This window comes from Haliotis asinina, chromosome 11, assembly GCF_037392515.1.
Source record: "Haliotis asinina isolate JCU_RB_2024 chromosome 11, JCU_Hal_asi_v2, whole genome shotgun sequence".
NCBI classification, from domain to species: domain Eukaryota; kingdom Metazoa; phylum Mollusca; class Gastropoda; order Lepetellida; family Haliotidae; genus Haliotis; species Haliotis asinina.
This window is the reverse complement of record NC_090290.1, coordinates 55,972,898-55,992,657: the sequence shown is the minus strand read 5'-3', so window position 1 is coordinate 55,992,657 and position 19,760 is coordinate 55,972,898. Positions and strand designations below refer to the sequence as shown.

The 19,760-nt window shown below is 41.1% G+C and overlaps 2 protein-coding genes and 1 pseudogene across 2 annotated transcripts; all 3 read left to right on the top strand.

The window, feature by feature from the left end:
* The first annotated feature begins 3,247 nt into the window (after positions 1-3,247).
* Positions 3,248-5,721, top strand: LOC137255571 (uncharacterized). Its single transcript, XM_067792994.1, has 3 exons — positions 3,248-3,308; positions 5,054-5,216; positions 5,541-5,721. The coding sequence occupies exons 1-3, from the start codon at positions 3,248-3,250 to the stop codon at positions 5,719-5,721; spliced, it is 405 nt and encodes a 134-aa protein (XP_067649095.1).
* Positions 5,722-7,223: 1,502 nt separating this feature from the next.
* LOC137255570 (uncharacterized) lies at positions 7,224-8,364 on the top strand (annotated as a pseudogene).
* A 5,112-nt stretch (positions 8,365-13,476) lies between these two features.
* On the top strand, positions 13,477-19,133 carry LOC137256090 (uncharacterized). Its single transcript, XM_067793790.1, has 4 exons — positions 13,477-13,549; positions 18,126-18,198; positions 18,580-18,742; positions 19,072-19,133. Exons 2-4 carry the CDS (start codon positions 18,138-18,140, stop codon positions 19,106-19,108), a joined length of 261 nt encoding a protein of 86 aa, XP_067649891.1. The 5' UTR covers positions 13,477-13,549; positions 18,126-18,137; the 3' UTR covers positions 19,109-19,133.
* The last annotated feature ends 627 nt before the right edge of the window (positions 19,134-19,760 follow it).

Sequence of the window (19,760 nt, the reverse complement as noted above, 5' to 3'; positions counted from 1 at the left end):
ATGTTGGTTGAGGCCAGTAACTCAGGAAAGTTTACGAACGAGGACTGATTGGATGTATTGAAACTTACAGCACCCATTTTCGTATTTCGTATTTCTCAACAATGGACCCAACCAAAAGGATTGACGGCGTTGTTAAACATACGCTTGTGAAATACAGATTAGGCTATGTGAACATTTAGTATGTATGAAACTACTTCGAACTTGTCTTTGATTCTCTGTTTACCATACATCAGTAAAGTTGCCTCGTCAACGACCGCACATCTTAATTAAACTCCATTTTGTCAATACTAGGAGTTATGACGTGAGTTAAATCATTTAAGTTAAATGAGATCAATTAATATTTCTGTACTCGAGGACGCAGCATACATGTTTGTCACACAACGATTGTCAGTGAGACTATGTTACTGAATTCACAAACACAGAACACAATTGTTGACACTGAAACTATATGTGTTCAAACATCGTTACCGCCGTAGTCATGAACAATGAACACTGACGTCCCCGCGCAGCGTTTAGTATCGCTGCACTAAAAGCTCGGGCAAATGAAACGTGATCAAATTTAAAGTTTGAAATGTAAAACAGTCTCAGAAATACAGTCATCTTTTATTAAAATCCATCAAAATAATCCAATATTACCCAAAAATACTCGGGAACGTTTGGTTACATCGTGGGGCCACATCATGATCATTATCTAGAGTTGTCCGAGTTTTCTAGACTAAATACTAAAGTACGTGCATACCATCAAGATTCCCAAAGATACACTAGATTCCACATAGAAATGGTATGTAATCTACCGTTTGACTGCTTAAATTTCAAAATGTGTTACGCATTATTTTGCTTTGCTATGAAAGTACAATCTTGGGAATAATATTTGTACATTTTCGGAGAGATATTGTGTATTCACAACTCTCGGTGGTTGGATCCGTCAAGCTAAAGTACTTCAGAGGAGAACAAAAAAGTCATGGTTTAGATTACCTTTTACCGCACTTCTGTTTTGTGGAAGTACTGGCGATTTAGTGTCTGAATGGGTACGAATACATGCCGGAAGGGAAGCAACTTCCAACGCATATGAACTTTTTCGTTACAGTCCCAAATATAACATTTGTCACAACGAGCTCCGCGATCGTCTGAGAATCAGCCAGGGAGCAAAAGATCGATGTGATTCTTCAAACCATAGTGTTTATTGTTGCCTTGCCTGACGGGCATTAAAGTGGACGGACCACGGACTGTTGGTTTCGGACTTAGTGCTGGAATATCCTAGCTGAGTTTCGGCGTGTTCTCTCCGAGGGCTTGCACGATAAACCAGATACATGCGGATTAGTACGTGCAGCCAAACATTCACGTGCATGCGCGTCTTGATACTAGCGAAATATTCTCGAACATTATCAGGACTACCTGAACTCACCTGAATTCACCTGAACTCTCTTCACCCCCTGATGCCCCATGACTCATATCCGCTGACAAAGTGTTTACAGATACTCTGCGAACAATCTCTGAAAAAAATTCAGAAAATATATAAGATTAATAACATTTTAGATGATATAAAATTAATAATTTCACATTTTGTAAAGTTACATTTCTGTCGTGTTTCTGCCACGTGAGTGAGTTTGCACAGGACTATCTGGGTCGATCGCAGCTACGTGGTTAATGTTGGTCACGTGACCAGGGGTGTGTCAGGTGGACGTTGACCCCGACATCTGCTACTATCGCACAGAACACACCTTAGCAACACATGGTATTTAATATTTTGTTAGCTAAATTGTTTCTATATAAATATAACAGACCAAACACTACTCTTAGTTGTGAACATTTTAGACATTCAAGATAGGTATTTTGTTGAAAAGAATATTTCTTATATCCTTCAGTAAAGGTGAACAAGATATATTTTATAGAAAGTGGATGTTACATGACTAAAGTGAATATTAAATAACTTTCTTTGTTTTTGTTCCCTAAGGAAGGAAAAATACAGGCTGAATGAGCCAAACTTGAACAACATAAACAAATTGACTGTAAAAATATGTGAGATTTGTGAGTGGTGAAGGGATGTGAAGTGGTGTCTTGTGTTGTTGTTTTGTGCTTTGTTAGGAAAAATCGTGTTGTCAAACGACGTTTTCTTGCTAACGACCGTGGCTCTATTGCCTTTTTCTGTAACAGGGAAAACACGTAATGAAAATGTCAACTATAAAAAAACCCAAACAAACAACAACAAAAAACACCTTGGCAAGAGAAACACCTCCATCGGGTAGACACAAACCTGACATTGTTTTGAGTGACGCTAGTAACGAGCCTAAAAATGATAGCAGAACTATGCTCTGTTTACAACGAACGGAAATATCCACAGGATTGTCCTCCTCCGTCAGTGCAATTTCTCCGTTATCCAACCACGTGTATCTGTAAATTCTTGACCAAAACCAATCCCAACTCGGGCATTCCGTCTTCTACGTCACTCCGCTCCAAACCCACCATCTGTCGCACACATTACATGGCGTCCACTGCCATGATATTGCTGGACGGCGTAAAACAATGCTCACTCATTTACTTTACCCGTCAAATGCATGGGTCTACTGTAATCCCCCATTCCATTCTCCCAGGTGGAAGTAGTAAAGGTGGTGCTACGTTTCAGTTGTAGTTTTGATAATACACTGTATTAACATCAATTAGAATTTACTATAGATACTAAATAGTAGTAGCAGCAGCAGTAGTAGTAGTAGCAGTAGTAATAGCAGCAGTAGTAGTAGTAGCAGCAGTAGTAATAGTAGCAGCAGTAGTAGTAGCAGCAGTAGTAATAGTAGCAACAGTAGTAGTAGCAGCAGTAGTAATAGCAGCAGTAGTAGTAGTAGCAGCAGTAGTAATAGCAGCAGCAGTAGTAGTAGCAGCAGTAGTAATAGCAGCAGTAGTTGTAGTAATAGTAGCTGTAACTGCAGCAGTAGCAGCAACGGTAGTAGTAGCAGTTGCAGTAGTAGTAGTGTTAGTAGTAGTAGTAGCTGTAGTAACCCGAGCAGTAGTTGTAGTAATAGTAGCTGTAGCTGCAGCAGTAGCAGCAACAGTAGTAGTAGTAGTTGCAGTAGTAGTAGTAGCAGCAGCAACAGAAGTAGTAGTAGTAGTAGTCGTCGTCGTCGTCGTCGTCGTAGTAGTAGTAGTAGTAGTGAACAGTGTATTAGTAGTGTACTTCAGTTCGTCCGACTTGTGTATTATATTACCTCACACTGTGTAAAATGGACACCTCACCTTCCAGACTCTGACAGCCATGAAGTGCGCCATCATCATCCTTGTCCTCCTGCCCCTGGCATACTGCAACCTCCTCGATCGTAAGGTCGATCTGTTGATACTCACTGACTGACTGACTGACTGACTGACCCACCCACACACCCATCCAAGTCACTCATTGATTTATAAAACTCGCTATAATCACCAGCTGTTATATTAGCACATACTCATGCCAATAAAGGTTGTCACCCCCTTGAATTTTATTAATAGGACTGGAAAATTTGCAAAAAGAAACAGAAAAAATATTAGAAAAGCAAAGATTTAATAAGCACATTAACTTCTCATCATCATAAATACATGGCCATGCAACACAAACCAATCAAGTGCCTCTAGCAGGACATTTTTACGTTAAATGAAGAAGACGTATAGAGATGATAATTGACAAGACTTAATGTCAACAGTTTGAGGCAGTGTGTACTTTACAAAATGAAACATGTACCGTCAAGGCACTGATAGAAAGAGAGTCTGATCATTCAAAAACGTTTGTGTAATGTCAGTAACGTGTTACTCCTAACGTGTCAAACGTAAATACGGCGAGCATGTGGCAGGCAAGTGTGTTGAAGGACATGTCGGTAGGTCCGCTGTTTGACATTCTCTCATTAACTTAGTTTTGCCATTATAGTGAATGCTTCCCCACACAAGTACAGATCCACCTTCACCCCCACTGAAACCCTCAACACAGTCATCCCTGAACCTTTCTTCTTTAAGTCAACGTACTCGCACGCGTCCATCGATCCTGTTTATGGAGAAACGTGATTCGTCCGTAAAGGTCACGGGACGCCGATGTTCCTGTGCTGTTCCTGGCCCATAGAACACGTAACCGCTTGTGTTCTGCAGTCAGGAATGGTCGACGCAGAGGTCTTCTAGCTCTGTAGCCTCTTTCAAGTAGTCTGTTGCTCACAGTTTGACGGCTAGGTCGGACGTTAATAAGGTGACCCCATCTGTCCCTCAGTGATGTTGAAGACAAACGGGGGATGCGATGTACCAAACGGAAGGGAACACGGTCATCACGTTGCGTGGTTTTCCCGAGGGCGACCTATGGATTTCCTTGGAGTTTCTGTCTGTTCTGTTCGATGGAGTTTCTATATTCTCTCAACAGTTCTTTTGCTTACGTTAAGTTGCACCCTGATTCATGCGATGTTCAGCACCCACTCGACTCATTCCAATGATTTGATTCCGTGTGTCAGTGGACGTTGGCTTCGGCATTGCAGGGGCATAAAGTTTCAACACCAAAAGGCACAGGCAGGGGATTTATAGTCTGACACCAGCATAGTTCATTTCCAGTGCGGTTCATGTGTATTGAAGCACGCATGGGTATAGTTGTCTAAAACAATACACGTGCTTAACATGCTTTTGGTTTGCAAGTTGTATTTGAGTGAATGTTAGAGCTTACATACATGTGAAAACATTGGAACATTTTGTACCACCTCCTCGACAGTTTTCGACTTTTTGCTGGGGGCTGACAGCCATTATTGGCATGAGTATATAATATTATTATTAATAACTATTAATATCGTCGAGGAGGAACGAACGGCCAAGTCGTGTCAGGCACAATTCGAGCTGCGTCTTGTCAAGAGACAGATCGTGTGTTCGAATCCTGGTTCTACCTGACACGATCGTTGCTGTGAAGAGCGTTCGAAATAAGCGTTGGTCCTTAGGACCGAAGCCGAGTGAAAACCATTCGGATCCACATCTGTCGAGGCTGAGGCGACCTTAATAGACTAACTGAAAGCGGACCTTCAAACCAAATTCAGTCACTCACTAACTCACTCTGCATGTGTTTCAGAGTTCAACCATCTGTTCGATGGCGCTGAGCTGAAGTCGCTTGTGCAGAAACTGTTTGATTTGGTTGGATCCGACGGTACCGAGGCAGCCTGTGAACAAAAGTGTCCCGCCGTAGTCCATAACAACGTCCTCTTGTCCAGCGGTTGCGACCTCGTCTGCAAATCGTGAGTGAACGTGCATGTATTTAGTATGTAACCTGTAAAAAGAGCGCCAGCCCCTTTCCATGAGTCAAATGCTTATTATGCCAGGATTTCGCGAAAAGGAGAACGTACTCTTCCTAACCGGCGGACAGAAATCCACGCAAAGGCAAGTCAGTTGTTCTCTTGGGAAAACTCGCGAAAATATAACATAAGATATAGAAAACGCAAGGGACACATATTTGTCGCTGGTTCGTCAAACTGAATTTCATTGTTTCACTGAGTTTACATTCTTTGAATGTATGTGGTCTTTAGTCGCTTAACTTTCAAAAACTATGTTCTTGCTGTCAGCTTCCAGTCTCTGGTGAAACATTTCCACACCGCCTTGGTCCTGTTTCAGTATTCTGCAAATAAAACTGTGAAACATTTATGTTTGTCTTCAAGTTTTATAATTTTTATGTCTTACTATGATAACGATCACATCCTCCACAGTATGAACCCGGATCTACTGAGTGACGAGCGAACGCTGTAGCCAGTTCGCTTCCTCGCTGTCCCCTTAATGCCCCAAACCAAAGGTTTTTCATATTGCCCCAGGCTCAAGAGTGGTTCCTGGTGCCACAGACACAAAGGTTGTTCATGATGCCACAAACGCAAAAGTGCTTCAAGGTGCCCCAGACACAAAGGTGTCCCATGGTGCCACAGACACAAGGGTGGAGTTTGACCTTGCAAGGGTTCAGTCTTGTGATCAAACACATCAAAGGCAAGGACAATGTTTGTACTGATTGACTTACCAGGGTATAAGCGTATGATGACTTGATGACTCTGTATGTAAGTATGTATCTGTATTTTGTCATAGTAATTCTGCAAGAGGTTTCTCATATTACTCATCGTATTATATGTCATGTTGTTATGTTATTATTGCTATGATTGTAACAGAGAGTTTCTGCGAAACTTTCTTTTCCTCAAGGGGGAGAGTGTTACGAGTGTGTATTTTCAGTATATTTTGTTATTAATTCAGTAATAATTATTATTGGGTCACAGCATTTAGTGTTTTGAATGATAATTATGATGGGTCACATTTCGTTTTAATAGATGGTCAACACTTTCAGGATTCTGGTTTTCCGGAATTTATCTGCTCCTAGTTTTCTGTGTGTTTACTTCTGGAAGACTTAATCGAGGGCATTCTACAGTGTTGACGATGTTAGTATGTGCCCTAACTTTCGGGAAATGACTGAGTATATATAAAAAGGCTGGTTGCCGTGTTGCGGGGGGACACTCATTCCTATTTGCTGGAGTTACATCAACAACAATCATCAACGACTGACTACATTAACCGCTGTCAGACTGATCGCTGTGTTCACATTCTGCGTAGTTGATTCTCTCTCGCACTAAGACTTGGGTGAGTTTACTATATTATATTTTGTGACCCATTGCCTTAGATTTTGTCTCACTCATATTGTATTTGAAATTTGTATCGTGAAATTGACTTGTGACTTTGTATCCCTTGCTCTCGTTGCATAATAATACATTACTTGAACGTTTATGACTTGTCTTTGTTCAGTTTTGCTGGTTCACGGGGGGATTTCTTACATCGTTTGTCACGGTAACTTCTTAACCGTGACAAAATGAAGAGGGATTATGATTTGAGGATTTTGTCCCAAAAGTTTAAAGAGGGGGAATTGGTGTATGTACTGAACACTGCCTCCACTGTGGGGAAGTGAAAGAAGTTGTCTCCATACTGAAAAGGACATGGATTAATAACTAAACAGATTTCCAACACCCTGTATGAAGTCTAGACAAGGTTATCTAAAACGAAGAGTTCCTTAGGGGCTCAAGAGGATCTTAACTTGGATTGGCTCTTCAGCAATCAACTTAATTATTGCATCTGTAACAAGCCAGATGATGGGAAGTTGATGATAGGCTGTGGCCAGTGTGAAGAAAATAGCCCAAACTATGGATAAGTATCTCTGTCCTGGCTGTCAAGCAGAAAGAGACAATTTATCTTAAAGTGAAATCTTGCTAGTGTTTCAGAAAATGGTATTCCAAAGACATGGTCGTTCCTATGAAAGACGAGGTGCACGAAGCCGTGATGTATCCATGTCATACTGGGCTGGGGATGTGAGCTTGGAGTCCCTGTCAAGCGGAGTTACAGCTGCTTCTTCACCTGGTTACAGTGGACACGATTCCAGATCCTCGAGTTACTGGTCCCAGACACGCACAGACTCTCCACCAGGGATGAATGCTGTCCAGAAAACCTTGAAGCGGAGTCCTAAACCCTCAACTTCAGCACCCCGAAAATGGCGACGCCCGAGTCCTAACCAGAGACCAGTATCCTCCGTCATATATATCCCAGTTAGCCGCAGGGATGAATCTCATCCAGCCGGTCCATCATCCAGGAGGCCAAGCCAGCGATCTCCGCTTCGACAGGCGATTGTTTACTACAATTCATCGTTCAAAAGCCAACGTATTTAGCCACGACGTTGGCTCTCACGACGGGAAAGGCATTCTTCTCCTTGGAGATCAGTCCTCAGAGATCGGACAGCACCATTCACCAGACAGAGAGTTTCAGACATGAGAAAGATGTTCTTCTCCAAGAAGGCCGGTTCAACGTCCCTCACCAAAGTGGGAACAACCCAACACTACAGCATCTTCTCCAGCCAGGATCGTAAGAACAGAGAACGATAGGCTCAACGTTATGGTCGCCAATAAGGGAGCTACACGTTACCAGAGTAGCCACCCCCATGGTTTGGGATCTCTTTGTCCTGTAAAGCTTTGTGGTATACGCTCACGGACATTGCGCTGTCATGTTTACACAGCTCATCTCCCTCACTGCTTATGGGATTCACTACCAGCATCACCAGAGACAGCGTCAAACATAATGGTTGCCATTGAAGACCTGGCCAGACAAATTCTGGGAGCAGGGGCGACCTGGATAGAACTCCACCAGTTTGTGCTACGGAATAGCCTCGTACCTCCAAATATCCCTCTCTGGGTAAGTTGTATCCAGCACATCTCACAGCTATGCCAGCTGAAAGACTGGCCACTTCCCTTGGACATCATCAATCTGCCTTTGGAGAGCCCGGCTTGTTTGCTTCATTGGAGGGTTTTAGCCGCATTACTCACTTCAGAGATGGTCAGAATTCACTTTAAGAATTTCTGAAACATCCTGCACTAGCCAGTTGTCCCTCTCCGGTTGTACCAGTCATCCAACACACAGTGCCGTCAGAGAAGCCGATACCTCCACCACCTCTAGCAGTACAACAGCGAGACAGACCATCATCTCTGACGGGAGTGCCCAGAGGTTTTGACCCTCATTTCCATCCGGACAGGATGCGCAGTCCCAGAGAGTGTATGCTAGTCCAGAAAAGAGGGAGGAATGTAGTGATCGGTGCTCCGCACTTGTACATTTGGTCTCATTGGCCATCCAGTGCTACTCGAATGTTTCCGGGTGTGATCGAGGCACGTGATCAACTTACCCCTCAAATCTGACAGGTGACAATTGACAGATCGAGATTGGACACGGACAAGACAAGACGCACACAGACTACGAAAACCGACTACGATCTCCCCATCATCTGCGCGTACCAAGCACAACTTAGCAGACAATATGTGAGAAGCGGACTAGAGAAACTGAGACAGAAGAACAAAAGAAGCGTGTGCAGAGTGAAAGCGCATGGGTCAGAACCTGGCCTGATCCAGCACGGTGGCTATTGTTAATTACATAAGTGCACGGATACATTTAACTGAGAAGGTTTGTTATATTTTATCTGTAAAACTAAAATCTGACACCTATAAAGTATACAATAACCATATACAAATATTTAAATTGAAACTTATAAACAATGAATGTAATCATGAAGACCTAACATGGCCACAATATCACATCCATGAAGCTTGGGCCGCATGCACATTTCCCAGAACTGCGTGTTGAAGAGTGCTTTCGGAACAAGAGTTCCGCTCTTATTTCCGAATTTTATAGTTCCATTCAGGCAGAAGACGGTGATGTCACGACCTTGAGCTACCGTCTAGATCGTGCGATGTTCCATTTATCCAAACAAAAATCTTTTTCTCGGGCGGAACAGGACGATATGCTGGCACCAGCTTATAGGATGGACTAGGTCACTGAAGACTCTAGCCGTCTGCAAATGTGATTCCATCTCCAGGTTTTCTTGATGATTTGCATTTGTACCTCCGGGTTCTGGAGTTTGATTTGAAGCGAGGAAAGGCTAAAATATCCAAAACCAAAATAAAGGCAAAGACAGCTACCGTTAACATGACAACGAGCCCAAGGAATCTAAGAGTGAGTTGAAGACTATGGTTAAGGAACTACATGCTGGAATGACTGAGTTACAGCAACAGCAACAACAGCACTCGGATCAAGTTTTTCAGCAGCAAGCTCGGTTTTAAGGATTTTTACAGAATAACCCCAAGTTACCAACAGTTTCAGGATTTCAGCCAGCTTCGGAGTCAGAGATGCCTATCTGCTGGAGATGTGGATACCCGGGACATCTTTCTCATGGATGCAGAATCACATGCCGTGCCCTTAAACTGGCCGAGGCCTATGGGGAGCGACCACCCTTAGGTTTCCGTTCACAACACATCGGTGCAAACTTTGTTAGACACATGTGCTACTGCATCAGCAATGTTACAATCGATCCAAGAAGCATATCTGAGTCACATTCCTCTCAGTTCACTTGATGATATACATAAACAATCGATCCATGAAGCATATCTGAGTCACATTCCTCTCAGTTCACTTGATGATATACATAAACAATCGATCCATGAAGCATATCTGAGTCACATTCCTCTCAGTTCACTTGATGATATACATAAACAATCGATCCATGAAGCATATCTGAGTCACATTCCTCTCAGTTCACTTGATGATATACATAACCCATTCATGCACATGATCTTAGATTTTCATCATATATGGTGATCTGGTTTCTTTTGGCAAACAATGAAAGGAATGAGGTGTCATTTTCCCAGTAAATAAATGTTTCCTCACTTTTTAACCATGTGTAACAGGGTTATTTTACAGTGTTATGTAGGTGCATTTATACACACACATGGAGGAAGTGAAGGACCTTGAGTAAGTATTTGTTAGCATGTCATACTAAATCATGTAAATCTTTACATGGTTTTGCTAACGCAGGTAGTTAGTGAAATTTGTCGATACTTTGAAGGATCGGTTGGTCACGTTCAAGTTAAGGAATTGGAACAATTATAGCATCATGCCATGAAGACGGAAATTCCACTGACGTCCAAATACGTCTAAAATATTTAAAAGGGTTTCTAAACACGATTCTGTAAGTGCTTTATGAGTTGATACTGTATGTTATCACTTACTGCAGCAGTATCTTTGAGCATTTCATTACAGTCAGTCTTCTCCAGCAGAGGATTTTGGGATACATTCATCAACTATGATGTTTAGTTCATCGGAAGACATTTTATGGAATCAATGATGCCCATGAAATATTCATATTTCGATTTGTTACACTTAGTTGCATGTAAAAAAACAGTTTTCTTGTATTCCATGAAACCTTTAACTTAAAAGAATCAGTTTTTAAGATTTAAGAGGTTAGATTCCCACCACCTTCGCGTAATACATTACCTACTTTAAGTTCACTTATCTGCATATTGTCCCATTTTGGGGACGGTACCTTAGTGGAAAATTGTCCATGGAAAAAATTCAAATCATTTTCATTTACATAGCTTACTACAGACATACATAGTTTACTATGGACGTACATAGCTTACTGTGGAACTATATAGCTTGCTGTGGACGTACATAGCTTACTGTGGACCTACATAGCTTGCTGTGGACGTACATAGCTTACTGTGGGCGTACATAGTATACTGTGGACATGCATGGGTTACTGTGGACGTACATAGGTTACTGTGGACGTACATAGGTTACTGTGGACATACACAACTTGCTTTGGACATACAAAGTTTACTGTTGAAAAGTACAACTTACAATGGACACGTATGGTTTACTGTGTACATACAGAACTCACTGTATAGAAAAGCCCCAAACGCTTTGTCAGATATAGAAATAAAATCAACTATCTTAGATAACTATTTCGAATCCATTTCTGATGTTGGTGATAACAATGTGTTTACCGCGATTTACTAAGTGTACAGATCTTATATGAGAACCTCTGAGTACATGTAATAGCGAAGTATTTGATACTATCAAATGTTCCGGAAAGCTTCCGGAAATCAGCTACCAATTATCAAGGAAATCTGTAGAGTCCTGCTCAATGCATGTTGTTTAATAGATCTCTCAGTTCAAGCGTGTTCCCAATGGAAACAAGCGACTGACATGCCCCTAATCAAGAGTACCATTCTATTGTTTCTAGATACAAATCCACGTGTTTTCTTGAACACAAATTGTTAATCAAATATCAGTCTAGTTTCCAAACAGGCCATTCAAATGAGCACCACCTTACTAACACATACATCAATTAGGTGGATCTCCTGATAACCTTTGTATGCTGTTTTATCATCTTTCAAACGTCTTTGATGGACGTGTAATATATCTCATTGTCAAATTATGCTTATAGTATACAGTGAACATGTTGTCTTGAAACTTGCTGTAACCGAGGTTGGCACTGATCACGAAAATCCTTGTTTTCCAAAACATGAATACATGGCATTAGGGGGAGAATGGTTTTGTAGCCAGTCTCTGTTTGTGGACGGGCTTACTGCTTTCAGGATACAGCAACATAGATCATGGTATCCCTTCTTCATTATTGAAAGATTTATTTCCATCTTCAGTGGTAAAAGAACACGGTATAACTTACGAAACGCTCACAATCTCTCCCAAAAGGTTTAATATTCGCCATGTGTCTTTCAAGGTACATATTGCAATGAAAATATTTATGTATCCTTATGAAATATAGACTTTCACATGAGAAATGAGGTGAAGTGTTAAACATGAATTGAACATAGCAATTACGTTGCAATGATGATTCCATGTGAAATGCTAGTCTCGGAAACGATAGTCAGTTCTGAAATCCATTTAGGAGACGTGTGACTTATCGAATGTTGGTTTCTTGTTGTAGCCAGTCCTGTACGCACTGAACTGTTTATTTGCACGGTTGATCTTGTCATGGTTTTAACATCTGTCGACTTACATAGCTTAAAAATACATCTGATTAAACATAAATTCATTCATTCGTTCTTATATTCATCAATATATGTGTGTATATTTAGTGTACGTATATGTGTACGTGTATGTATATTGTCAACCACATGAGATTGCCAGCTCGTGATCACTCTCAATTCACGTCACACAGAGAGCAAATACTTTGGCGTCACATGACCCCACCCGTTCTGTCCTGCCCACTGATATCAGAAACATATAAAAACCGCAGAGTATATTGCTTGATCTCTCACATCTGACTGGAAACGGTAAGGTGACTTGGAACCATTGCCTGAACACTATCCCATCACATGTCACTATCTACGTACCGAACAACTTCTCCATGTTCTTTCTTAGTGGTCAGGAGTGGTTATATTTGTGTTTGAAGTTGATCTTGTAGTTGTCTGTGTTGTTTCTAAGATTTGTTTTCATCAGAAGTTCCACCCGAAAGTACTGTACATCTAATTACTTTTATTCGTTTGAAGATTACATCTGTAGATGAATCAACTCACTAACCTTTTAGCGTCATAAAGATGGTGTCATAAAGAACTGTCAGTGTTAGCTTTTATAATGTACTGCATATATGTCATACTGCATTTCATTTGGCAATCTAATTTCGAGATTTCAATTCGTTCGACCTGTGTATCATATTACCACACTCTGTGTAAAGTTGACATCCTCACTTTCCAGACTCTGACAGCCATGAAGTGCGCCATCATCATCCTTGTCCTCCTGCCCCTGGCATACTGCAACCTCCTCGATCGTGAGTGCATTGTTGTCGACACTGGTCGATGCAAGCAATTGACACTCGCTTCCCCGCCCGACTCACTCGTTCGCTCACTCACTCACTCACCGATTCATCAAGACACTAGCGTATACTTATTAACATGATCGGAGAGGGACGACCGGTCCTTAGGACCGAAGCCGACTGAAAACCACTCGGATCCACATCTGTCGAGGCTGAGGCGCCGTAATAGACTCACTTTAAAGCGCACCTTCAAACCAAATTCAGTCACTCACTAACTCACTCTGCATGTGTTTCAGAGTTCAAACATCTGTTCGATGGCGCTGAGCTGAAGTCGCTTGTGCAGAAACTGTTTGATTTGGTTGGATCCGACGGTACCGAGGCAGCCTGTGAACAAAAGTGTCCCGCCGTAGTCCATAACAACGTCCTCTTGTCCAGCGGCTGCGACCTCGTCTGCAAATCGTGAGTGAACGTGCATGTATTTAGTATGTAACCTGTAAAAAGAGCGCCAGCCCCTTTCCATGAGTCAAATGCTTATTATGCCAGGATTTCGCGAAAAGGAGAACGTACTCTTCCTAACCGGCGGACAGAAATCCACGCAAAGGCAAGTCAGTTGTTCACTTCTGAAAACTCGCGAAAATATAACATAAGATATATCATGAAAACGAAAGGGACAAATTTCTGTTCGCTGGTTCGTCAAACTGAATTTCATTGTTTCACTGAGTTTACATTGTTTGAATGTATGTGGTCTTTAGTCGCTTAACTTTCAAAAACTATGTTCTTGCTTTCAGCTTCCAGTCCCTGGTGAAACATTTCCACATCGCCTAGACCTCGGTCCTGCTTCAATGTCCTACCAATAAAACTGTGAAACGATTATGTGTGTCTTTATGTTTCATAATTATTGTGTCTTACTATGACAGCGTTTGCGTCCTCCACAGTATGAACATGCATGGCAACAACAGTTCCGCCATCTTCACACGTCACTAATACGTCATAGAGTCTACTAATACGTCATGGAGTCTACTAATACGTCATAGAGTGTACTAATACGTCATAGATATGTGGATGATGCCCTTGTTGATACGTGGGCTGTATATGTTACACCAAAACAGAAGGGGGATTTATAATGCTCCAAGAATGGTACATGCTCCAAGATGAAAGTGAACTTCATGGTGCACAATTGTGTTTCGTTACCCAGCCTAAAGGTGGGTCATAATGCCACAGACGGCACGGTGGTTCTTATTACCCCAGGCCAAAGGGCGGTTCATGGTGCCTCAGACACAAGTTTGGTACATGTGGACATGCACAACTTACTGTGGACATACATAACTTGCTGTGGACATACATAGCTTGCTGTGGACAAACATAGCTTGCTGTGGACATACATTACTGTAAACTAAAACCCCACTCTCAGAGATAGAAAAAGCAAACATCTTAATTCAATATTTCGAATCTATTTCTGATCTTGGTAATGATAAGATCTATTAACTGTACAGATGTTACATGACAGCTATTACGTGTATGTAGTAGCACTAAAGAGAGCTTCCGGACCGAAAACATTAAGAACCGGGGCCAAACAAGTATCAGTACTTGACCTCATCCCATTCATTGTTTATGTCAATAAAGTGTTACTTTGTATAACTAGTCATTTTGCCGATGACACCTCATTAAATGCGTTGAGTAAAGAGAAACAATCAACAGAAAAATATGTGAACGAAACATTTGATATTATTAAGCATCTGGGCTGAGCAACGTTTGAAAAATATGAACCATGTAAATATCCTTAAAAACACTGAAGCTAGACTTTTTACTTTCAAAGATCATGACAAATAAAGTCAACATGACGTTTTAATATAGAAGTTGTAAATTACCTCAAACTATAACATTTACACGCTAACAAATCTGTACAGAACATCACATAAACATTACATAAATACACTTGTGGCAAATGACAGCTATTAATATATTACAATGTTTCCAAGCGGCATTGTGAATGAAGACTACAGAAACACACAATTATCACCTGTGGTGATATCATTATAGATAAAGACTACAAAATATACATAATATCCAGCTATGGGCTGAATCAAATGGCTGGTATTTCTTCAGAACACCATCAGTGGTGCAACTTAAGTTTCGTCAGACCAACACGTGTGTCCCTGGCGAAGTTGGCAGAAAGAATGAACATTACTGAGCATCTTGCTTAACATGAAATGTATGGACTGGCTTACACCCAATGGGAGGTTTCAAGGCTTCTTCATAAACTTACAATATTCAATTCAATGCAAACGTTACTCGTATAAAGGCCATAGGCCCAAGTAAAACCTCAAAATAATAATGCTAGTGACAACATGGTTAGATACACCTTTTGAACACTTCTTAATCTTACACCTACTTTTACAAGTTTTGCTGAGGTAATTAGGATATTCAGAACTTACAGTGGTATCTGAGGGCATTGGCAACACCAACGTATGTCTCCGCCATCCAAATGGTTCTTCCTCTCTCTTCAGCTGTAAATCGTGGCCTAGTTCTTGTTCTTGTGTACCGCATCATGCATTCTAGTCTCTCTTCAGCTGTTAATCGTGACCTAGTTCTTGTTCTTGTGTACCGCATCATGCATTCTAGTCTCTCTTCAGCTGTTAATCGTGGCCTATTTCTTGTTCTTGTGTACCGCATCATGCATTCTAGTCTCTCTTCTGCTGTTATTTGTGGCCTAGTTCTTGTTCTTGTGTACCGTATCATGCATTCTAGTCTCTCTTCATACCCTACAGAATCACTCTACACGTGAAAAGGATGCACATATTGCTAGAATATTGCTAGGTTCTGGCTACTGATATTGCTGTTTGTAAACAGACAATGGAAAATGTTACTTTGCAAGCAAACATGCTACTAAACATAATGTTAGATCTTCCTAAACAGTTATTCACAATATCCAAGACACCTTGTAGTTGTTTTCACTCATGAAAATCAGCATGAATGTTTTAAAGACTGAAATCATTGGAATGATTCTTTTTTCAATTATACACACAGCAGTTGTTTCCTGTTTCAATGATTGAAAAATGGTGACTTTAAATGGTTTATCTAAGTCTCATAATTATGTACTGTGGACGTACATAGTTTACTGTGGACATACATAGTTTACTGTGGACATACAAAGTTTACTGTTGAAAAGTACAACTTACAATGGACACGTATGGTTTACTGTGTACATACAGAACTCACTGTATAGAAAAGCCCCAAACGCTTTGTCAGATATAGAAATAAAATCAAATATCTTAGATAACTATTTCGAATCCATTTCTGATGTTGGTGATAAAAATGTGTTTACCGCGATTTACTAAGTGTACAGATCTTATATGAGAACCTCTGAGTACATGTAATAGCGAAGTATTTGATACTATCAAATGTTCCGGAAAGCTTCCGCAAATCAGCTACCAATTATCAAGGAAATCTGTAGAGTCCTGCTCAATGCATGTTGTTTAATAGATCTCTCAGTTCAAGCGTGTTCCCAATGGAAACAAGCGACTGACATGCCCCTAATCAAGAGTACCATTCTATTGTTTCTAGATACAAATCCACGTGTTTTCTTGAACACAAATTGTTAATCAAATATCAGTCTAGTTTCCAAACAGGCCATTCAAATGAGCACCACCTTACTAACACATACATCAATTAGGTGGATCTCCTGATAACCTTTGTATGCTGTTTTATCATCTTTCAAACGTCTTTGATGGACGTGTAATATATCTCATTGTCAAATTATGCTTATAGTATACAGTGAACATGTTGTCTTGAAACTTGCTGTAACCGAGGTTGGCACTGATCACGAAAATCCTTGTTTTCCAAAACATGAATACATGGCATTAGGGGGAGAATGGTTTTGTAGCCAGTCTCTGTTTGTGGACGGGCTTACTGCTTTCAGGATACAGCAACATAGATCATGGTATCGCTTCTTCATTATTGAAAGATTTATTTCCATCTTCAATGGTAAAAGAACACGGTATATCTTACGAAACGCACACAATCTCTCCCAAAAGGTTTAATATTCGCCATGTGTCTTTCAAGGTACATATTGCAATGAAAATATTTATATATCCTTATGAAATATAGACTTTCACATGAGAAATGAGGTGAAGTGTTAAACATGAATTGAACATAGCAATTGCGTTGCAATGATGATTCCATGTGAAATGCTAGTCTCGGAAACGATAGTCAGTTCTGATATCCATTTAGGAGACGTGTGACTTATCGAATGTTGGTTTCTTGTTGTAGCCAGACCTGTACGCACTGAACTGTTTATTTCCAGCTCGGTTGATCTTGTCATGGTTTTAACATCTGTCGACTTACATAGGTTAAAATACATCTGGTTAAACATAAATTCATTCGTTCGTTCTTATATTCATCAATATATATGTGTATATTTAGTGTACGTATATGTGTACGTGTAAGTGTATTGATAACGACATGAGATTGCCAGCTCGTGATCACTCTCAATTCACGTCACACAGAGAGCCAGTACTTTGGCGTCACAAGACCCCACCCGTTCTGTCCTGCCCACTGATAACAGAAACATATAAAAACCACAGAGTATTTTGCTTGATCTCTCACATCTGACTGGAAACGGTAAGGTGACTTGGAACCATTTGCTGAACTCTATCCAAGCACATGTCACTATCGACTTAATGAACGAATTCTTCATGTTCTGTCTTAGTAGTCAGGAGTGGTTATATTTGTGTTTGAAGTTGATCTTGTAGTTGTCTGTGTTGTTTCTAAGGTTTGTTTTCATCAGAAATTCCATCCGAAACTATTGTACATCTATTTACTTTTATTCGTTTGAAGATTACATCTGTAGATGAATCAACTCACTAACCTGTTAACGTCATAAAGATGGTGTCATAAAGAACTGTCAGTGTTAGCTTTTATAATGTACTGCACATATGCCATTATGCATTTCATTTGGCAATCTGATTTCGAGATTTCAATTCGTCCGACTTGCGTATTACCACACACTGTGTAAAGTGGACACCTCACCTTCCAGACTCTGACAGCCATGAAGTACGCCATCATCATCCTTGTCCTCCTGCCCCTGGCATACTGCAACCTCCTCGATCGTAAGTGCATCGTTGTCGACACTGGTCGATGCAAGCAATTGACACTCGTTTCCCCGCCCGACTCACTCACTCACTCACTCACTTACCCACCCACTCACTCATTCACTCACTCACTCACTCACTCACTCACTCACTCACTCACTCACTCACTCACTCACTCACTCAATCACTCACTCACTCACTCACTCACCGATTCATCAAAACATTAGCGTATATTTATTAACATGATCGGACAGGGACGACCGGTCCTTAGGCCCGAAGCCGACTCAAAACCACTCGGATCCACATCTGTCGAGGCTGAGGCGACCTTAATAGACTAACTGAAAGCGGACCTTCAAACCAAATTCAGTCACTCACTAACTCACTCTGCATGTGTTTCAGAGTTCAACCATCTGTTCGATGGCGCTGAGCTGAAGTCGCTTGTGCAGAAACTGTTTGATTTGGTTGGATCCGACGGTACCGAGGCAGCCTGTGAACAAAAGTGTCCCGCCGTAGTCCATAACAACGTCCTCTTGTCCAGCGGCTGCGACCTCGTCTGCAAATCGTGAGTGAACGTGCATGTATTTAGTATGTAACCTGTAAAAAGAGCGCCAGCCCCTTTCCATGTGTCAAATTGGTATTATGCCAGATTTTCGCGAAAAGGAGGACGTACTCTTCCTAATCGGGGGACAGAAATCCACGCAAAGGCAAGTCAATTGTTCACTTGTGAAAACTCGCGAAAATATAACATAAGATATATCATGTAAACGAAAGGGACAAATTTCTGTTCGCTGGTTCGTCAAACTGAATTTCATTGTTTCACTGTGTTTACATTGTTTGAATGTATGTGGTCTTTAGTCGCTTAACTTTCAAAAACTATGTTCTTGCTTTCAGCTTCCAGTCCCTGGTGAAACATTTCCACATCGCCTAGACCTCGGTGCTGTTTCAATGTCCTACCAATAAAAGTGTGAAACGATTATGTGTGTCTTTATGTTTCATAATTCTTGTGTCTTACTATAACAGCGTTTGCGTTCTCCACAGTATGAACATGCATGGCAACAATAGTTCCGCCATCTTCACGCGTCATAGAGTCTACTAACACGTCATAGATATGTGGATGATATCCTTCTTGATACATGGGCTGTATATGTTACGCCAAAACACAAGGGCGATTTATAATGATCCAAAGATGGCACATGCTCCTAGATGGAAGTGAACTTCATGGTGCACAATTGTGTTTCGTTACCCAGCCTAAAGGTGGGTCATGATATCACAGACGACAGGGTGGTTCTTATTACCCCAGCCAAAGGGCGGTTCATGATGCCACAGACACAAGGGTGGTTCATTTTGCCCCAGGCTAAAAGGCAGTTCATGGTGCCTCAGACACAAGGGTGGTTCATGTGGACATTCATTACTCACCGTGGACGTACACATATTGCTGTGGACGTACACAGTTCACTGTGGACATACATAGCTTACTATGGAAGTACGTAACTTACTGTGGACGTACATAGTTTACTGTGGACATACATGGCTTACTGTGGACGTACATAGCTTACTGTGGACTTATATAGTTTACTGTG

What these genes read in the sequence shown, in the direction of transcription:
- LOC137255571 (XM_067792994.1), top strand. Translation starts at nt 3,248, where the DNA reads ATGAAGTGCGCCATCATCATCCTTGTCCTCCTGCCCCTGGCATACTGC. An exon ending in ATACTGCAACCTCCTCGATC is followed by an intron (nt 3,309 to 5,053) that starts GTAAGGTCGATC and finishes CATGTGTTTCAG; the next exon opens with AGTTCAACCATCTGTTCGAT. An exon ending in TGCGACCTCGTCTGCAAATC is followed by an intron (nt 5,217 to 5,540) that starts GTGAGTGAACGT and finishes TCTTGCTGTCAG; the next exon opens with CTTCCAGTCTCTGGTGAAAC.
- LOC137256090 (XM_067793790.1), top strand. Translation starts at nt 18,138, where the DNA reads ATGAAGTACGCCATCATCATCCTTGTCCTCCTGCCCCTGGCATACTGC. An exon ending in ATACTGCAACCTCCTCGATC is followed by an intron (nt 18,199 to 18,579) that starts GTAAGTGCATCG and finishes CATGTGTTTCAG; the next exon opens with AGTTCAACCATCTGTTCGAT. An exon ending in TGCGACCTCGTCTGCAAATC is followed by an intron (nt 18,743 to 19,071) that starts GTGAGTGAACGT and finishes TCTTGCTTTCAG; the next exon opens with CTTCCAGTCCCTGGTGAAAC.